This window comes from Pseudochaenichthys georgianus, chromosome 9, assembly GCF_902827115.2.
Source record: "Pseudochaenichthys georgianus chromosome 9, fPseGeo1.2, whole genome shotgun sequence".
Lineage (NCBI taxonomy): Eukaryota > Metazoa > Chordata > Actinopteri > Perciformes > Channichthyidae > Pseudochaenichthys > Pseudochaenichthys georgianus.
In genome coordinates, this window is record NC_047511.1 from 32,523,572 (window position 1) to 32,546,133 (window position 22,562).

Here is a 22,562-nt window from a genome sequence, read left to right on the forward strand (position 1 = left end):
TTGTTTGCTAACACCATATGTGCCATTGTTTACGTTCAGTTTTTCTTTTCTATAGTTGTTGTTGCTATTTAGTATTGTGCTGCAGTAGTTTGTGGAATTAACAAGTCATTTTGCTGTTCTAGATGATTACATTTGGACTCGTGAGGAGGAACATTCCCGAACAACGGGTGATGGCAGTGTTCCGTCCACATCGTCATCGAATCCAGAACGGACCCCAGCCGAAGAATCGACACCGACTCAACCACCAACACCGAGTGCCATCACGACACCGCAGCGTGTGGTTCTAGGTAAGAAATAGAAATGGCAAAACGACTGGAATTGTGTTTTTGTTTTTTTAAACCGTGGATCATCCATCGTCAGTAATTAAAATAAGCTATATCACTGTGTGGTTTCGGGCACCTAGTTAGGATCCCACCTGGGCGCCTCCCTAGGGAGGTGTTCCAGGCACGTCCAGCTGGGAAGAGACCAAGGGGTAGACCTAGGACCAGGTGGAGGGATTATATCTCTTCGCTGGCCTGGGAGCGCCTTGGGATCCCCCAGTCAGAGCTGGTTGATGTCGCCAGGGAAAAGAAAGTTTGGGGCTCTCTGCTGGAACTGCTACCCCCGCGACCCGACCACGGATAAGCGGGAGAAGATGGATGGATGGATGGACTGTGTGGAAATGCTCTGTTACAAGTAAAGTCTTAGCTAGTAAGCAGCTAGTACAGTTGTGTGTGACATCCTATCATATACATAAATTTATATTCATTATCAACAGGCTGGACATAATGTAATTCACTTTCACAATCATTGTAAACATCTAGGGCCAGCACTTTCTTTAGTTCACCTTACTGTTGTTCTGTTTATACATGTTATTCTTATATCCTTGTGTGACCTGTACCTGTCCTGTGTGTTTTCCTTATTGCTAATTATTATCTTATTGTCACCCAGGCAAGAGGAAACGAGGAGGAGAGGATCGGTCCCAGCAGGAACGGCACCATGACTGGGCAGCCGACGTGGCCCGTCTCCTCCCTGATACTTCAAAAAACCTTAATAGTTATTGTACATATTATATAATTTGTATCTAGTTAATTTTTAAATGCAACATTTGTACTTCCTTGTTTATTTATTTTATTTAAAATGTTCATTTTATATTTACAATTCCATGTATATTTATGCTGGCTGCAATACAGTTTTACATTTTTTATTTGTATTGTTTAATGGCATGCCTTTTTGATACAACATTTGTATTTGTATACTGCCATCAATAAAGTACTTCTTTGACTTATCTTATCTCTTGTTGATAATGAATGGCACCCAACATAAAAAAAATCATAAACATACATGAATTTATAAAGCAATAACAAACACCATCAGTTAGGAAAAAGCCCCTTACTTTTAAGAGATTTAAAGCAAGAAATTGAGTTTGCTAGCTTGAGGTCCTACTCTAAAACATTATTACATGTTTATTTTGTAATAGTATTAAGAATACATGATAAATACATAATACATGTAGAAATTGCTCAATTGTAATACCCTCGTTCTACTAGACTCAAACAACACATTCCTTATATATTTCAAAGACAAGAGAACAAAATAAACCTATAACCCATTCAAGCAAGCTTTTAACATGTCTAGAAGAAAGATTGAGGTTATATTTAATATTATTTTATGTTGTGGATACTTTAGTCTCCATCCATGTTTACAATTGTCCACACTATTTTACACTTGCATTTATGAATATAGTTTTGCTGTGTTTTACACTTTAGTATTTATGTTTATAGTTAGCTTTGATATTTGCTTAATTGATTAGAAAGATTTTCTTTTCATGATCTGATATTTCCTCAAATGTTATTATGGGGTAGTACTTACTGGTGCTTGAATTTCAAATATTCAATTCAGATAATATTTGTTTAAAACATTTGACAAACACATGTATATTGAAAAAAAAAAGAATTTATTTATGTTTAATACAATGAATACAATACAATGCTTGCTGTGATCACTTTCCTTCTTGCTGTGATAACAAGCCACACACCAAGAAACAAGTAAACGATCGCTTCCACATCCTCCATTGTTGTGTGTGTTTTGTGAGTTGTGTCGCATTGAAGATGACGCCACTGCAGTTTTACCCAGCGTCGCTCCGACCAAAAAGCTGATCGCCCCGCCTACACTGCGTTGCTACCCCAGGTCCTAAACTGTAATGGAAATGCGCCACGGCCTCGGCCGGCCAGCGAGGCAGCCCGAGGCCTGAGCGAGGACGCTTAGGGACGCTTAAACGCGGCTACCCCGTTGCAGTGGAAATGCGCCATTAGTGAGATGTCTCACCAGACGGCCCTCCTTGCTATGGTGAAGCGAGAAAAGGTGCTTATTTTGAATGACGCATGCGACGTAGCGCAAGCTACTTATAGGGGGTGATTTCCCCTGACGCTGACGTCAAGATCACAAACCAATCAGGATTGGCGTAATGAGATTGATGCTTCTGTTTGCTCCGCGATGAGGCGCATCCCATAATGAGACATCTCACTTCATGTTACTCTGAGTACAGGGGTTACGTAAGTAACCTATAGTTTTGTTGTATAAAATATATACAAAAATAAAATTATATCAAAGAAAACATATAAACACACAGCTCCTTGAAGCCTTAATGAAAAATGTATAATACTTTTATATTAGCCACACTACGTAGTCGTGGCATGGCTTGAACTATGTCATTTTGTGGAAACTTTTAACAGTTGTTGATACTTTGATGCATGGATTACGCTGATACTCTGGTAAACATTCATTTTGACAGTAGTGGAAGCACTTCTTCCACCACTCTCTTACTTAGTAGCTCCTTTATTCAAGTAGTAGTTAAAAGTCTTACATTGAAAACCTTAAACATTAATAGTATTAGGGGCAATGAATACATACATTATCAAAAGTAAAAACGCACAATATGCAAAATGGATGGATTCAAAGTGTTACATTTATAATATGTTTATTATAGGAATGTCATTCCTGATTCATCACCGCCTCAGCTTCTGAATGTGGTCACGGTTATTTTAATACCTATACACTGTTATGTAGTTTAACCTATATAAATGCACAGTTTCTAAACTGAACTAATGTCTTATATATAAAATACAGAGTGAATAGTATTGGATGACTGTTTTGTAACCTGAAGGAGACTAATTTGCTGGCTGGTTACAAGGCCAAATTGACCATTAAGTCAATGAAAGACACTTCGACCACATTCTAACACCTACTCAAAAAGTTGGTATATGGTCTGTGGAGTAATGACTGCTTCCCTGAGACTCCACTGTGTTTAAAACATTCTGAAGCCTCACTGGAAAGCACTGATAGACATCTTGATCACTGAAGTGTAAAGAAACCAGACACAAACCCCCGCTGCTCCCGTTGGGACCCGGGGAGGACTGAGCTCTTTGTGTTACAGGCTACAGCTGTATGCTCACTGCCACCTCGGTCCTCCTCAGCACTCGCTTTCACTCTGGCTTGAACAGTGGATCTACCATTTAGTCGGCGAGAAAATGCACCCATGGATTGACAACGTAAGCTTTTATATTGTGATGTCCAGAGTATTTTAGATGATGTAGATCAGGATGAAGTCATGTTTTTTTTTTTGGAGTGATACCTCTCCTTGACTTAATACACCTGTATTAAATATGATGAATATATCTTTACTGTCAGGCTATGTTCCACAGTCATTTAAAGTAGCTGTAATTAAACCTATTATAACAAAAACAAACCTTGATCGTGAGGTCATGGCCAACTACAGGCCAATATCAAACATTCCCTTCCTCTCAAAAATCCTCGAGAAAGCAGTGGCCTCACAATTGTGTGCATTTTTAAATACAAATTGTTCATTTGAGAAATTCCAGTCAGGTTTTAGAAAACATCATAGCACAGAGACAGCACTGGTTAAAGTCACAAATGACCTGCTTTGTGCATCTGATAATGGACTTGCCTCTATCCTGGTTCTGTTAGATCTGAGTGCTGCCTTTGACACTATTGACCATAACATACTACTCCAAAGATTAGAGTTTTTGATAGGTATAAGGGGAACTGCACTAAGCTGGTTCAGGTCTTATCTATCAAAACGGTCTCAGTTTGTATCTGTCAACGATGAATCCTCATTACAAACTACAGTCAGTCATGGAGTACCGCAAGGGTCTGTACTTGGACCCATCCTGTTCATCATATATATGCTACCATTGGGCAATATCATAAGGAATACCTCCATCCATTTTCATTGTTATGCAGATGATACACAATTGTATCTATCAATTAAACCAGATGTACAATTTCCATTAGTTAAACTGCAAGAATGCCTCACAGACATAAAAACATGGATGACCAGCAACTTTCTATTATTAAACTCCGACAAAACAGAAGTCATTATACTAGGCTCCCAGCACCTTTGGAACGAACTGTCCAACTGTGTTATTTTTGACGAGGATTTGTCTTTTAAATCCCATATAAAGCACATTTCAAGGACTGCCTACTTCCATCCACGGAATATTGCAAAAATCAGGCACATCCTAAATCACAACAATGCAGAAACACTAATCCATGCTTTTATCACCTCCAGGCTGGATTATTGCAATTCCCTTTTATCAGGCTGTCCAAACTCGTCATTAAAGACCCTTCAATTACATTACATTACATTACATTGCATTTAGCTGACGCTTTTATCCAAAGCGACTTACAATAAGTACATTCGACCAGGAAGACACAACCTTGAGGAAAACAGAATCATATAAGAACATCAGGTTTCAAAGAGCCAATCGTTTCAAGTGCTGCTCAACTGGCTATAGATAAGCCAGTCCTTTATTAGTATATAAGTGCTCTGTTAGCAGTTCTTTGTTAGTCATTCTATCGCTCGAAGTGGAGTCGAAAGAGATGAGTTTTCAGTCTGCGCCGGAAGGTGTGTAAGCTTTCTGCGGTCCTGATTTCAATGGGGAGCTCATTCCACCATTTTGGAGCCAGGATAGCAAACCCACGTGTTTTTGCTGATGGGAACTTGGGTCCCCCTCGCAGCGAGGGTGCAGCGAGTCGTTTGGTTGATGCAGAGCGTAGTGCACGTGCTAGGGTGTACGGTTTAACCATGTCCTGGATGTAGGAAGGGCCAGATCCATTCGCAGCATGGTACGCAAGTACCAGTGTCTTGAAGTGGATTCTAGCAGTTAGCAGATTCTAGTGTGAGTGAGTGAGAGAGAGCACCCCATTTATCTATTTAATATAGATAAAGTAAGAAATCACTCCAATGTGTACAATAGGACAGTACAAAAAACAGTTTGAAAGGGGAGTGATTAGTAAAATATGCATAAATAAAAAGAAAGAATGCTAACTAGGTAACATAATATAACAATAAACAAGTTTAAATTATTTGTTATTGGTTGTGATAAAGATGTTTGGATTATTGAAAAGTATACAGCTCCCTTTCATCTGAGTGTTGAGAGCTGTATCCATACATTCATGTTGTGCTCAAAGTGCTCCAGATTGATGCATTTAACTTCAACATTTAAAAACAAAATCTTCCCGGGGGAGCATGGACCCCACTAGAGGAGGTGAGGTCCCCCCTGGAGGATGTGAGGCCCCCCCTAGAGGAGGTGAGGTTCACCCCCAAATAAAGCAGGTTAAAATAATTAAATTGCATACATGTTCTTTTAGTAAACACTGAAAACGGGTCCCACAGACCCAAACAGCACAAAAAGGTTAAAGGTAAGCATATAATAATGTTAAAATGTGCTAAATATATACACTGCAAAAAACAAAAAAGTGAGGAGTAAAAGTAGCCCCCGACTTGTTTTATTTTTAGAAAGTAGCCCTCATCCTAAAAAAGGTTGGTGACCCCTGATCTAGAGAATTCGAACGGCACTTACCATGGCTGCCAGTGAGGGACTTCCGGGTCATTTCACTCGGTTAGGAAGGTTCCTAAGCTAAATGGACTAATCGACTTCAGCCCAGGTCTGTTGGTGGTTCCCAGAGTCCACAAAAAAGGTCAGGTGCTAGAGCTTTCGGCTACCAAGACCCGTTCCTCTGGAATCAACTTCCAGTGACGATTAGGGAGGCAGACAGTGTCCACACATTTAAGAGTTAAAGACTTTCCTTTTTAGTACAGCGTACAGTTAAGACCCCTTTTATACATCCTCATGGACCCTTCGTTTTATGGAATTGTATTTATTGTACTCTAACTGTATTTGTGTCATTGTGTTATGTTTCTTTTTAAATTGGTATTTTACCATTGATCTTATAAGATACGTTTCTTGTTTTTACATTGTTTTACATTGCCAATTGTGTTTGTTGACTTGTGAAGCCCTCTGAGACAAATAGGATTTGTGATTTTGGGCTATATAAATAAACTTGAATTGAAAAAATTGAATTGAATTGACCTTTACTAGCCAAATCAGAACATTTGCAGTGATTTCCTGCTTTTATATTATGTTTACCAAGCATGTTTCGTGATTCATAATTATATTTATTTAATGGCATTTAATGGAATTTAAAAAAAGGCCTTCTAGCAAACTACACTTTAGATTGCATGTATACTATATCTAGTTGTTGCTATGTGCTTTTGATCTTTTGGGGGAAAAGTGAAGTTATTAATTAAAAGAATATAAAAGAACAGAATAAAACATTTGAAATAATATTACAACACGAAACAACCGTGTTGACACAGTAATGCAATGTGAAAAGACATTTTAATAAAACAAAAACTCCTTTATAGAACAGAAGATATTTTTAAACTGTTATACACATTATTGGATGGGGTTTGCTTACTCTTTATTCACAAGCAATCCTATTTGCCAAGTACTGTGGTCACAGAGTGCTTCTCAGTACACAACTATAAACAATATATGTTTAAATGTTAGTAAACCTGTAACATTTTAACCATCTTCCTCTGGTGAGAAGCATTAAACCATATTTATCACACCTCTGGTTGCAGCATCACTCTTTGTACACACACATGCTGCCCACACACGCAATCACCTATTTCTGCCGACTGCAAAGTAACCAACCTCACTGCTGAGTGATGGTGCGTGGTTCAAGGTTTGCTTTCATTCATAGACCCAATATGTGTTGGTGTTGTCAAGTGAAACGGTAACCTTACAGTTACAGGAGTTGTAAAAGAAGGCAATGTGATTTGTTGGTGTCCAACATTTAGCCTGTCAGCCAAGTACTGGCAATCATTTAGGAGGACTCGATGATGCCAAATCTGACACTGATCTCATCTCAAAGGACAAAAATATTGTAGTCCGATCATAAGACTTTACATGTGATGTGGTGGCAAAATCTATAAATGTCGAAAGGCTTTCATTCACAACAGAGAGGGAAGCAGCTGGCAAAAATACTTCAAATCATATTGGGAAGACTGCAACACTACAGAGGATTACACACATACATATGTAGTATGCACACTGACCCACACGTACTGTACATTCAGATTGACTCTTGTGTCTAGTGTTTATCTCTATTCTTATGGAGAGGGGAAGCATACCATCTGTCATAATAGGCCTACCCATTTTCACTTCGTATAGAACCCCATCACAACTTGACATTACATCAAAGAAAGTAGCCTGACTTAAGACGGCAGATATACTCATTGGCAAACAGACAAGCAATCGCATAGTGCATGTTAAAGTGCAGCAACAAATTCAAGATGAAAGCAAAGTCCTTTCTTTGGTCCCATCTGCCAACCTGGTATGGATTAGATAGTGAAAGTGATTAGGCACTCTTTATAATTTAGTCTTGAATAAATCAATCCTGAAACTTCGATGTCACCGATATGAAATGACAGTTCACATGTTATGTAACTTGTCACCACTTTCATCCGAGTTCACTCTCTTTGGATATACCTTACAATATGGGTTCTGTGTTCGAGTTTTCCATTTACCGTTTTTTTTTCCCCTTCCTTTGTAGTCCGCTGAGCCAAGGACATTGACGCTGTAATTTTTCCGCAGTCAAAGAAACCTTTTCATAGTGTCCTTTTCAGACTGTCAGAGAGTGAATCTATTACTGAGGGAGGTAAAGGAGTAAGAGGAGTTGCATAATAGAATGGACACATCCCTCTTATACTAAACCATAATTTTACAGCAAACACCATCACCATTGATGGTTGATCCCAAAGTGTAAGAGGGTGTTACTTTTTGATTAGTTAATTTAGCTTTAGGCTCTGTTTGGATATATTTTTGGACAAACAACACTTGCAAATTGCTGCGTTTTGATTATCAGATTGACCGGTGGAGAACACAAGATAACACATGTGTTTAAAACACCCAGTTGTCCTCTGGGGACTAACAACAGTGTGATCAAAACCAAGATAACAGCTGGGACATCTTCAGAAGACAAGGCAGTGCAGTGAACCATCTGGATAATGTATTTCTAGACAGAATGACAAAACAAAAAGTAATTGTCTGTCTGTGCGCAGCTGCCATGCATCCATATCCAATGACAAAGGGAAATGAGAAACTTCTTGGTAAAAGAAATAGAATCTCTCAGCCTTATACATCCATAAACATGTATTTTCTCTCTCCACAGGGTGAAGTTGAAAGAAGGAGTGACGTTTCTCGGGGCTCGTCCCAGCAATCCCACTCAGTGGATGGTGAGCCAGGATGTGAGGAGCGAAGGCCACCGAGTGGTGACTCTTCACTGCCGCAGGAAGGAGTCGGGCTACGATCAGCAAAGGTTAGCACATAAATGACTTCACTTTAAAGGAATACTACCAGCAAATATGTTTCATTTGTTACGTTTGCAGCACAACTAAACATAACATTGATATCTTATAAAGTTGATATAGCGAACATGCTAGCAAACAGCTGCCATTCGCATTTGCACCTCCAAGTGTTTGCAGTAATCTTCTGACCCCCTGGTGAATTTAATTTCAACATTCCCTTTGGTTTTCTCCTTATTCTCCACCAACTCCAGAGTTAAATATCCGTCTATTTGGCTGATAAAATACTTCAATATATTTTTCAGATATGTGTCTCTTCCTAGCTATCGTTGTCCATCTGCCACTTGATGCTTTGCAGTTACCATAGGCCTACAGTGGGTTTTGATGAGCTACCTGCTGCTCCTAACAAGTTTTATGAGGGTAAATTGAAACATTCAAGTTGGTCACCATAAAACTAAAACAATGAGTTAAAAGACACTAACACTTCCCACAGAGTTGAAGGGAACAGCAGAACTTAAACGTAATAATTGTTGGTGGTTCAGCAATGCTGGTGAGTCATCATTTTGGCCAAATTATTACAGCCTCAATTTTTATATCCACATCATTTCAATTGAAATGAGAAAAATACTTTTAATCTGATCTGTTCTTTGACACAGCAGAAGTCTTTTATCTAATATAGTTTTTACATTTATAAAAGACAAATATATATTTAATAACATAACTATGAATCGATTGAGTGCATTTTACAGCTGCTACAATCTCATTCACTCACTCTTTTGATACGCATTCATTGAGCTAACTCAATCACTTTGACTGAGCGGTTCAATCTCCTATAACTCTTTTTTTTTCACCGTTAACGTAATTTCAGAAATTGCTTTGGCTCATCATTTACATTTTGTCAAAGATACACTAATACATGTAATGTAAGTGGTGTCACACTTGACTGTCCATAAAGGCTGTGGCATATTTCTGTTGAGACCACTGTGGGGATGGGGAAGTTACCAGACCTTTGAAATATCCCCTCTTCTCTCTCTCCCTCTCTCCTATCCACTCCCCTCTTTATTTGCATACTTATTTTTTCTCCACTGCCATATCCTCAAAGTTGTTTTGGTCATTTCCTTTTGAATTCACGTCTTTAAAATAATCTGGCATATAGGGAGGGAGTGATTGCCAGCACTCAGTAAAAAGGTTGCTGTGTTAATTAAGTGCTGATTGAAGGTCTTTGTGTACTTTAATGGTTTTTCCCCCTCGGATCAGGAAGTAGTTTTAAATGATATACATTTCTAGTGACAGGTGTAATTTGGATTAGAGGCCGATTTGGGGTCGGGTAAAGCTCCGCTTATTTGCTCTTTAGCTTTCGTTCCACTTAGAAAATTCTCCCTTAAGAAAACAGGACATTTGACAGTGCAGCTGCAACTTTTAATCAACATGGTGCAGGGGTTATTTTAAGTGTAGCAGCCTATAAAAAAATGTGAATGTGTTGGTCCAGTGATTTGTTTAGACATGCCGCTATTAGTGGATTACTACGAAGAATGATTATAGTGTAACTGCAATACACACAGACGTTAGCCAAAGATATATGCGCCTGCCTTTGAAGAGCTGTAAAAGGGAAGCAGCTAATAAACATTTTCTAAAAGACGTCTCATACAGTAATTTGTTGTGTGATAGGAGTTACTTTCAGAAATGGCGTGGCAGTTGCTGATCTTGAAGGAATGTTTTTTTGTTGTTTTAATATTTTTATTTCTCAGAACATAAAGTACAACTTTTTTTTGACACTTCCAAGCTGGTGCTGCCCCTGGAGGTCAAAGTCTCCTTTGCACTGAAACCATCTTTCCTGACCTTACATCTTACCAGTATTGTACATGACGGCTCAGCCTTTCAAACACAAAGGTACCAGCTGCCTGAAATGTTACAGGTATGCAGAATGTTGATCATTTTGTTTGTATCTGGCTAAACCTACCTATTTCACCCTGACTCACACATAACGGTTAAAATATCAAAACTGAATAACACCCTACTTGCACATCAGGAGCTAGAACTAGACAGAAATCTTTGCTGTTATCAGATGTGTTGTTGCTGTACAGTACATAGAGGTTTATATCATTTTTGCAAGAAGCCAAAAAGGTTGAAACCCAATTTAGTTATTTTTGGCAGCTATCATGTCAGCAGTTTCTTTGGAAATGTAGAATGATATTTTCCATCAAAAACAATACTTTCTGACCTGAATATGTGAGGGGGCTGGCCGAGGTTAGTCCAAGTTGAAGGTTTGGCCTTTAACAATAACTTAGCGGTAGCAGTAATATATTTTGTCTGCGAATGTCTGCAAGCGAGCATCTCGAACAACATAAAAAGGAGATTTCAGCATCACTGGTGAGCCATCTTCCGCCTTCATGCATGTATTTTTCTCTCTCAACAAACCTTCTCTCCCGCACACATGTACTCCGTTACTGTAAAATAATGCTTTATTGATTTACCAAGTGGAGGGAACCGGAGAAAAGTGTGAGCATATTTAGTCTAATCCCTGCTGTTGCCATGGACGATGGACTGCTCCTTAATCCCCCAAACTGTCAAAGTCACTTCACAGAGAAGACCAAAGACGCCCCGTGATGGCTATACAATACACAATGCTCCAACTTTTCTTTCGTCTTGTCCTCCCCGCTCCCAGTCATTTCAATGAAACTCTTTTAGAAGAGGATTAGACTATCTCATCTGTTGAGCTGTCATTCAGTTCACTTTCTTCTTTTCTGCTCTTTTCCTTGAGGATGGGAGGTGTGTGAATGCAGCGCGTCAAACCCATTTGGATCCTGTTTACTTTTGTAGTCTTATTTCTAACAACACAATGAATATGATCATATATTAATGTATTGCTTATATTCTACAGAGCCCTTAAAAAAAAAGACTTTGGGTGCTTTTTACTCATAATTACTAGTCCTTATCTTGCAACAATAGCCATGTAGGGTGAGGTAATGCTTTTTTAGATTACTAAAAGCTGTTCACCTGCAGTGCTATTTAAAATGTGCACAAAAGCTTTCCATATAGACTCACTTCTGAAAAGTAATAACGTGTTGGCTGATTATTAATTGACTCGTCTGCAGCACACTCAATGTCAAGCATTAATATCAAATAATCTACCCTTGCACCTTCTCTGCTTATTTAAACAAAAAATGTCATGATCCTCTAGCTCTGCGACTACTTCATTCAGAGCTGCTGTCAATTACGGGTGTCAATCATGACATCACACTACCTTTTATAGCTTTAAATAACTTAAATAACACTTTAGAAAATGAACACTTTTTTCGACGCATACATGATTTTTTCGTTTGGCACTTCTCCCATCAGCTAACGTAGAGGAGCGAGATTTATGAGCTCTACTGCAGCCAGCCATCAGCTAGATGTTTTGGCTTCACTTTTCGGTACTCGTCCTGTCGTCCATCATTATATACAGTCTATGATTTGCATATCTAAAGCAAACTGTCTTTGGATGGAGGGGTAAAAGTGCCTCAGCCGTCCAGGGTTTAGCAGCTGTTAGTGAGACAGCTAATGACACCAGAAAACATATATGTCATCAGTAACTGCTCTCAGGGTTGCACTGAGGTTGGATTTTCATCTTGACACACACTGACTGAAAATTGGAATCGGAGCCCAGACTGTCAGCTGTGGTACAAATGGATAGTTGGCGTTGCACCTTGGAATGTGGACTGGACTTAAGTGTCATTGAATGATGTGAGTGGGAGTACTATTTGAAGCCTGTGTGCCATGATGGCAGTCCAGTCCCACTGCAAGCATGAGAGCACATTGATACTGATGGGTCAGGTGTAGCCTAATATGTGCCGGTTCAATCATTTACTTGAAGCTGCTCACACTGGCCAGCTGAGCCACTCCTTTCTTCCCGTTAACAGCTGATGCTCCAACCACACCTAGCTGGCTTTGAACACTCATTTAAAACAAGATCAAATGGACATTTATTCTTGCTGCCACCCAAGCTTTAAATATACCAATCATCTGCTTTACCGATAAACATAGTATACCTTTTTGTCAGTTTTCATCAAACGAAATTTGTTCCACCACACAAAATATTATTTTCAGAGGAATGGCTTTTTTTAAATCTGTTTTTCAGCCCTGTAGATATTCAAATGTGCATATGGTAATGCAGACCTGCACACTTTCCCTGACTTGCGGCAACCAGCCTAATATAAACAATACTGAGGTGACAGTTTTTCATTGCTGAGGTGCTACGATGTAAAGACAGGTTGGGCTTTTGACTGAAAATAACAGAGAGCTGGGTTTATCCTAAAGGAAATGCCATCAAACAGCTGATGTCTTTTATTTTCCATTCAATGAAATACATCTATTGAATGTGCAATAATGAGTTCATAGCTGCCCGGGATTTTCTCTCAATATATTTAAATGAAAAAGCCTGATCTGCTCCAGTTGCACTGCATGCAGGATCGCACACATTCTTCAAAGCTGTAGGTGTTATCGCGAAATCTGAGTGAATAACAAAGGATAAAAAAAAAACATGAAAACACCTGGAATCACCCCTCATTAATTTCAAACTATGGGATAATGTTGTACATTATTACTGTAAAGACTTAGACGAAGTAATTAATTGATGGGTTTTTGATTACTTTTCAACATATGAATTAATGCGATGAATGTTTTTATTCAAAATGTATTGACTGAACCCCCGCCCCTGAACAGTATGCAATAACAGCTCATCACCAATAACGACTGGCCTGATGCGAGGGGTTTTAATAAGGGCAATACTCTACATCAAAATAAAAAAATGTCATACCTGATATTTCAACCCATCTCAGTAACCATCAAATATGATGATTGCAGTTTATGTAGGAGTTCCTTGCTATTGATGCTTCTTAACTGTCATAGCTTACTTTAAAGGGATGGTCCCATTGTTGCTGTTATTGTAAATCACGCTTGTGTTTTCCTACTATAAGCAGAAATGTCCCTAGTTGAAGCTCATACAAGATATTTCCACCTCTTCTAAATATCAAAAGCTGGTGAGGATGCTGACTTACATCTTTAAGAATTACATAATTTAACTTACCATTAAATGCATCTTGAAATAATATCATATTTTTGCAAACTTTATATGTGCAGTGCAAGAAGGAGATGAACCCTCAGTTTCTATAACTTTATTTATTTAAAAGTTGTCGTATGAGTTTTGTTTGTCATCCTATAAAGATAATGGTTTGTCCTTCAATCTATTTACATGTTCTTGTTGGTGTATGAGCCTGAACGATGAGAGATGACATTGTTTGGTCGTAAGTGTGCATTTATAGCCGCATATATGCAGATAATTTTTCAACCTTCCATCATATCTTGAAGAGAGCATAGTGTCCTTTCTTTGACAGGTTGAGATTTCCAGTGAGGGTGCTACAGTGCATCAAAGGAATCAAAATGAGTCCCTATAGAAAGGGACAGAATTGCTCTGTGTACACATAATACTGGCATCAATGCACTCTGGTAGATTGAAAGGTTCACTTTGTCACCATTAAAGGCGAACCCATTCAAAACAAAAGCAGTCCTGCTTCCTCAGCATGTCATAAGCTATAAGTGGAGGCCTCAGTGAAAGTGCCATGTCTGGGCCTTGGTAGTTCATTAAGACTGTCTGGGTGCAGATGGATCTCTCCTGTGAGCCACCATTTCATTAATCCCCCACACCACACCCACAGATGGACAGCATGTCGTCCACTACAGCCACTCCTCAAGAGAGCCATTTAAGAGCGGAGAGGAGGGGGGAAGGTGGGGCGGACATATATTTTAAATATCTTTTTTAATTTTCCTAACTTCAAACAGCCTCATCGTGGCCCTGTTTTACATTAAATCAAATCTGCATAGACTTGGGATTAATATAATTGAATTCAACGTACATTAATTTCGCTATAAAGATACACGACTTTTCCTCTAAAGCAAGCTTGTAAATCTCATCAAAGTGAATGGTAAGGATCCCAGAGGGAGAGAAATCATACAGCAAATAACGGGTGAGATTTGGCAGCATCCCCACAATCTATCTTAATTTCAATGTCTGGAGAAGCTTTAACATAATAATTATTTATAGTTTGTGACATTTACAGCAAAACTGCAATGAAACAAGGAGCCCAGAATAGCTTTTTCAGTGCTCAAGGCTCCTGAATTTTATTTAAAAAGTACGAGAATGTGGATGTCACAATCTTTCTCTGATATCTGAGGTTCTCTAAGAAATGCAAGCCTATGAGCCTTGCTCCAGAGATGTGAAAAGACCCGTTACAGAGACGGCAAATGCATCACACATTACAAGGTTTAAGCTAATTCTGTGATATTTAACTTGATTTCAAATTAGTTGCTAAATCCTCTTGATTTGTGCATCAGTTTTTTAAAACAGGCAGCAGCACTGAGATAGAGTCTCATTCTGTGTGCCTTAATGCTGTATAATGCTGCATACATCAAGGCTGAAATGGCCCAATTAAATTAGGGCCAAACTTGACAGTCTTAATGCTAACACCCTTAATAAGACATCAGCCCTATTCCCACTGGCCTTAATTTACCGTAAACACTCTCACCGGAGCTTCACTGGCAGTATTTATTTACCAACACACAACTGTCTACAATGCTCTGTGGCTGCATCTCACTTTTCTTAAATGCAATCCTTGCGTCACTCACTTGCGTCTTTTCCTTGCATCTTAGTCCCTCCCACTAGGGAAGCATGGCGAGACGCAAGGAAACCACGAGAAGGGAGAAGAAGCAGGGAAATTAGTTTTAAGAGCAATGGGACGTCCTTTCCTCCGGAGCGTCACGTGAAGCGACGTCCGTTTGTGATGACGCCGCACAGCTGATCGTCTGACAGCAGCTCTGTCCCCGTTTTTTTCACAAACACCCCCGCCTCTGTTAGTACCCATTTACTGACATAACCATTTGTATCATCTGTTGTAGACCCAAATAAATAAAATAAAATAAGAACTCATTCTCAAAACAGATAAATGCCATTCTTAAAATGTATAAACGAACAATAGTTTGATTAAAATTGATTTGAGTGCACAATAGAAATACAATAATTGAGAGAAGAAAAAGAGATATATTATCTATCAAAACCCAGTTAGATTAACATTCATTGGATTGTCCACTTTGTTGTTCAGATATATCACATATTTTTAACTAAATTATACATGAATTGAAACAAAACACAGTATAAACTGAGGAGTGAGTCCTGTGAGTTTCATGTGTTTTCTTCACTCCGCTGGGAAACTGCTCTCATGTTAAGAAGCATCAGATCAGTGCATGCGCTGCATCGTCCAATCAGTGAGTGATACACAGTAAGGAGGCGGGGCGAGTGGCTGAGAATTTCACCGGAGGCTGGTTCCTCGATTATCGCTCCTCCGTTACAGCTCCTCCGTTACCGCTCCTCCGTTACCGCTCCTCGATCCTCGGTCCTCCGGCACAAATAAGGGCAATGGGACGCTACTCAAGATGGCGCAGAAAAATCAACTTCTGGTGATACCTAGGAGCGAGGACCGAGGAAATTAAAATAAGAGAAGTGAGATGCAGCCAGAGTCCTCAGTAATCTCTCAATGATATAAATTACGTGCAAAAAACATGGAACAGCTTTCTTTCTCTGCTCATTTTTTTCTTTCATCAAGATTGAGTGAACACTGGGGGTGTTATAAAGGTGACATATTTAAGGTTGGAGAAAAATGAACATCCAAATTGCACCTATTAGAATAGTGCTTTGGTTCCCGTTATCTGGATTGGAGCAGAGATTTCTTCCCAGGACAGCGTGCTGATTACAGCAGTCGGTCCAGATTACATCTGACTGTTCAGCCTGCTTTTCTCTCCCATTGCCAAGGAAACAATATATTGGAAATATTATCCCAGTGGGCCTTATTATACTTTTCTGCAGTTCCCAAATGAGACAGAAATAACACTCCATGGGGAAGTTGTGATCTTCATTATATACAGTACATCCACACCGAGTGACCGTGAAGTTGCTCAGGTAACCATTCTCAAAGGCTACACACGGTGACCTGAATGGTTTGTCAGTAATATATATATATATATAGCACTTTAATTGCATTGTAGCTCAGTTTTTTCAAATAACGCCATTGCAGACGCTGTGCAGCAGAATATGTTGGTTGGCGGCACCAAGTACTCTGTGTGCAGCGGAGAGACAGATTGAGGTTTGCATGTGTTCCGGAGAGTTAATTTGTTTCAGATTTATAAAGGTTTATGAGTGAATATCCTGCTCTTAGAGGTTAATCCCTCGAAGGATTACATCGTTGCCACCGGTGTTTGTAGTGTTGCATTACCAGAGGTTTTCTTTGTGTGCGTCTGTGTTTGTGTCTACTTACTGTACAATTGCTTTTAAAAAAGGACTGAATATGACAATTAAAGCTTAAAAATAATGATGGCAAAAACATTTTTATATATATATATCTTTCTTTCATCAGGCAAGTCAAGGCAAGGCAAGTTTATTTATGCTGTATAGCCCCTTTAAATACAAAGCAATTGAAAGTGCTTTTTAAAAAAAAGTGGATTTTTACATTTAACTGCGCATTTGTACACAAAACTGAGCAGCTCCACCATGAGTCATTTTTGTCTTGTTGTTTTCTTTTTGGTATTAATACAAGGGCCCTTTCTCATTTAATCAAATCCTCCTCCTCGACTCCTCGGTCCTCCGGTAGTGACCCTGAAATGGACATCTCATTTCTCTAAATGCACTTCGAGCACCGAGGATCGAGCGTCGAGGAGCTATAACCGAGGATACACTGATGGGTCCTCCACGGTCCTCCATGGCTCCTTCGTGGATGCATTTCCGGGAACAGAGATGTTTCAAAGAGTCGTGACGCACGGCCGGACTTATCTCAGCCAATGACAGCTCTGCATGCATCCCCTGGATATTATTGTATTGCTTTCATCGCAAAGCGATGTTTACAGTGAGAACAGCTGTGAGGTCCGTGCAGAAAGCAGAGCATGTGAAAAATATATATCACTCAGTATAACAGGCCTACTCTTTTATTTGCTTTAGTTTAGTAGATAGGCTTGTTTGAGACAAGCGAGACCTGCGCAGTTGCGATTAACGTCTTGCTAGTGCGTTGCATGATGGCTAGTTAGTCATTTTGTCCGACTTGCTCTGGAGGCTTGCCTACATGAGACGTTGAAATCTCGCGGGACAAAGACGCCCGCAGCCTTGAGAGCGAGGCGCGGCGCGCAGTTCCTCTCCATGGGCTGCGGAAGCGAAATGCTTGATGGGAAACGACCATGGTGGTGGCGAAGTCGATTGGGACTTGGCTTGGCAACTGAAAGGTCACCAGTTCAAGTCCCGGCAAGACCAAGTGCTACCGAGGTGTCCCTGAGCAAGGCACCGTTCCCCACACTGCTCCCCGGGCGCCGTTCAAAATGGCAGCACACTGCTCCTAACACTAGGATGGGTCAAATGCAGAGAAACAATTTCCCCACTGGGATTAATAAAGTATATCAAATCAAATATCAAGCCCCCAGGAAGTGCGCCGGACTCAGATGAAAATATTTGTGCTGGCCAAACGGCGGTACTACACTTCCGTTTGGTTGCCAGGCCCGGAAACACTTTTTCCCATTGACTTACATGGGGAAAGAGTGGTCTGTAAATCGTTGGATAATTTTTTTTAAACTAAATAAACTACCCAGTATGAACACTTGTATAGCCCTTATTAAAAACATTCGTTCCTCAAGTTGTAATAATGTTCTAATAATGTTATTTTGAGAGTTATTTCCCTCTGCATTATGAACGCGCATCTAACCCACGGGACCCATGGGAGCCTGCCTGCAGACCTCCACTCTCAGGACAGTTCCGGTGCAGACCTCCACTCTCAGGACACCTCCACTGTCAGTACAGGAAGTGACGATTCTGACGCGTTTTTTTCCCCGTCCTCCGAAGGACTCGTTTGATTGAAGTTTTCAAATCACAATGGAGACTCATCACGGAGGTGATGAGTCCGCCCACCGTGTACTTTGGGTCGGCCTTGGTCAAGCCCTTTTGACCCCCCCAGCCTGGTTCTCGTAAAAGTTTTTCGCTCAAATCACACCATGGAGGAATGTAACGGGAGTGCCTATTTTCGGACACTTTTTGCCGGTTTTATTATTTTTTATTTTTTTGGCTATTTCTACCGGGGACATTGCCCGGTCTTGGGTGTCCCCCCAAGGCCTGTGTCCTGCCCCCCCCCACTCATCCATATATTAACGGACTTTGACAATTTTTGTTGCATTTTTCTCCTCTCCTCTCACTGATCGAATGGCAAACGCGACGCACTGTCGGAGGGCCTCCACGCCGGCCCGGCCTAGTGCTGGTGCTCTGGCGGTCGGTTCCTCCGAACTGCGGGTTCGACTCTGATGGCCGGGAGGGTGTGCTGCGTTAGGGTGGGGGACTTCCCCCACTCTGCGTGTCCCTTCCTTCCCGGGCCGGCCGATATGAAGCGTGACCAAGACGCACCGTCCAGGGGTCCCGCAGCGTGGTGAAGGTTCCCAGCTGGAATCTCCCCACCTCCGCCACGGTGCACCCGGCAAACACGGTTGTTTCTCGAACCTTCCACTGTTGTCTAGCGGGTGTAACTAAAATACAAGATGTCGTATTTATATATATAAATAAATATATATCTATATAGATAATAAGTGTCAGTACGATTTTATTTTGTATTTGCGTGCATTTCCTGTTTGGTAAGTGGCACTGTACTGATAGTGGTGATTTTATTTTGGAATTCTTAGCGTGCACTTCCAACCTGATCTCACCAGAATGCGTGACTCCACCACGACTTCTTAACACCACAATGCGTGGTGGAGTCACGAACTTTGTTACATTTGCGTGTCTGCACCACGCAAACAACCCCAATGTAAAGTGAATGAGGCTCCTTTGTCGTGGTGCACACACGCATTTCTACAACGTCCCGCAGTGAGCTTTTATTCTATAAAACGTTTTTAAAATCTACTTTATAGCTTGTAGTAACTCACGGGAGGCTTCTTTTATTTTATTTGTATTCATAATAATTTTTATTTTTTGTCAGAATGTATTATGGTGCATTAGTTACGAATTTTTGTTCTCAAAAAACAGTGCATTGTGTGTAATACAACTGTGATTTGTATTACATTAGTTAGTTTTTAAGGAAGGCCAGAGCTTCAGCTGTATCAAATAGATTGTTCCCTTTAGTTAACGTTTTTTAAAAGAACATTATATTCCGATTTGATCATGTCCCCTTTATTGTATTACGGAGAGCAATGTGAGCATCCATTCCCATTGGATAACGGAGGATTTTACACCCGGAAGTAAGCATTCTCTTTACTGTCGATTGATTTTACAGTGCTATCTGCACTACTCATCGACTAAAAAACACCAGATTATCCTTGTTGATTACACAACATTGATTGGTTTAAATTGTGTACAATGCTTTTGTAATTTCCCCCTTCGATTCGGAGAAACAAATATTTGTTCAGTTTAGGATGGCCGAAGACACTACACTACCCAGAATCCTCAGCTATTGTTCCGCGTTGCCTCAAGCTCTGTGATTGGTTGACCTCCAACTGCATTCCATATAAAAAAAAACGTTTCGTAAAAGATAAATCCTACTTTATTCAGCAGTGCTTGCTTTACTCTTTGAAAGTCATCACATGAATGCATTGTAATAAATGGTTTGGCTGCATTAAATATTACACATCTATCGTAGCTCTGTATTTGTATTTATCTACAGAGATCGGGCTGAGAATAGACCGGAAACTATTCTTTTACCGTTCTGTTTTAATTTCACAATAAAGTTAGTAGTAATAATTTGTTTTGATATTATTGTTTTTTATTAACTATTAAACCGCTGGTTCATGTTAAGACCATATTTTCTGTGTTGCTGTGGGTCTTTTGTGTTACAAATATCAAAACAGTAACTAAATATATCCGTCGTAAACTAAACCAGAAACAGCAGTATATTTTATTTTGTTAACACTGTAAACTTGACAGCTTTTTAACCCAAACCACCTACTGGTTAAAGCACGTTATTACACTTTTAGAGTAATATTGAAATCTTGAAAAGGGATGTCCAAAATAGCAATTATATACAGTTTTGTAGAGAATAACGAGTAATGTATATACTTTATAGGGATCTGCAGATACATATTTAGTCTTCTCAAGCACCAACAATCATTACATTACATTGCATTTAGCTGACGCTTTTATCCAAAGCGACTTACAGTAAGTGCGTTCGACCAACAAAATACAACCTTGAAGAAAACAGAATCATATAAGTACATCAGGCTTCATAGAGCAAAAACATTTCAAGTGCTACTCAACTGGCTTTAGATAAGCCAGTCCTCCAATCAAATATCTCTCCTGATTGTTGGCACTTGACAATCACCTTCCCTGAATTTTACTCAGGTGTAACTAAAGTCTGCTTTAAGGGTTGTTTATATTTCACATCATTAATCAGAATCTGTAAAGTAACTAAAATAAATGTAGTGGAGTAAAAATACCAGGTTAACCTTAAAGAAAGCCCTCAGGATTATAAAAGACCCCCATCACCCCAGCCACAAACTGTTCTGTCTGCTGCCGTCTGGCACAACAGCCGCATTCTAGGAGAGGATGTGGCTGTTGTGGAGGACTATAGTATTTGGGAGTGCACTTATGGGCTGAACTGGAGGATCAACACTGACGCTGTGTACAAGAAGGGGATGAGCAGACTCTATGTTCTGAGGAAGCTGAGATCCTTCCACGTGTGCAGCAAGATGCTGGAGATCTTCTAGTCTGTTGTGGCCAGTGCACTCTTCTTTGCTGCGGTCTGCTGGGGGGGCAGCATCAGAGCCGGTGACACCAGCAGGATCAATAAAGTGATCAGGAAAGCTGGGTCTGTCATCGGCATCAAGCTGGACCCCTTTGAAGCTGTGGTGGAGAGGAGGACACTGAACAGGCTGTTGTCCATGATGGATAACCCACCCATCCTCTCCACCTGCAGCTGGACAGTCAACGGAGCTCCTTCTCCAACAGACTGATGCAGCTCCGCTGTCACAAGGAACCATACAGGAACACATTCCTGCCCACTTCAATAACTCTGTACAACTAATCACCTCTGGCTGGAAGAGAACTCTCTGCTCCATAGTTTCTCTAATACAACCTCGCTGTACATTGTACACATATATAATCTGTTCAATATTTTATATTCCATATTCCATTGTCATATATTTTTGAATATGTATATTTGCATATATAATATCTACATGTATGTTTTCTATTTCAACACGTATATTTTCTATTTTCTTTTCTTTTCTTTCTATTCTTATTTATTTGTGGTTTTGTTTTATTGTAAAATGCCTTTTATGCTGCTGCAACAAAAACAATGTCCCAAATTGGGATCAATAAAGTACCATCTTATCTTATCTTATCTTACATCCGGACTAAAACCACCAGACTCAGGGACAGTTTCATCCCACAGGCCATAACACCTGAACTTTGAAATAACATCCATAACATTCATCTGGCTGCTACTTAGAAATGATTTGTCTAATATATCATATATTCCAATCACTTGTATAGACTCTTATTGCACTATTTCACTTTTTACTATTTTACTATTTTTCTTTTTGTATTGACTTGCACTATTTTTTCTGTGTATCTGTTTTATTGTGTTGCACTGTTGGAGGAGCCTGTCACCTAAGGGGGGGGGGGGGGGGGGGGTGGTAGGAGACGTTCGATTCCTGTTTTGAATAGTGTGCCGTCGATGGGTTTCATTCCATTCCAAAATGCTGTTTGTCACTCAGCGGAAACTTCAACATCCAACATCCAATCACAGAGCTTGAGGACAAACCACGGGGTTTGTCAAGCAAAGCACATGGTGTAGTCCCAAACGATAGCTGAGGATTCTGGGTAGTGTAGTGTCTTCGGCCATCCTAAACTGAACAAATATTTGTT

At 40.0% G+C, this 22,562-nt stretch overlaps 1 protein-coding gene across 1 annotated transcript in view; it reads left to right on the plus strand.

Annotated features, from left to right (window-relative positions):
- LOC117451923 (transmembrane protein 132C) overlaps positions 1-22,562 on the plus strand; it is a 170,473-nt gene that overhangs the window by 84,044 nt on the left and 63,867 nt on the right. Inside the window, exon 3 of the mRNA XM_071204391.1 lies at positions 8,521-8,667. Within this exon, the coding sequence (XP_071060492.1) occupies positions 8,521-8,667 (147 nt within the window). The remainder of the gene's footprint in view (positions 1-8,520; positions 8,668-22,562) is intronic.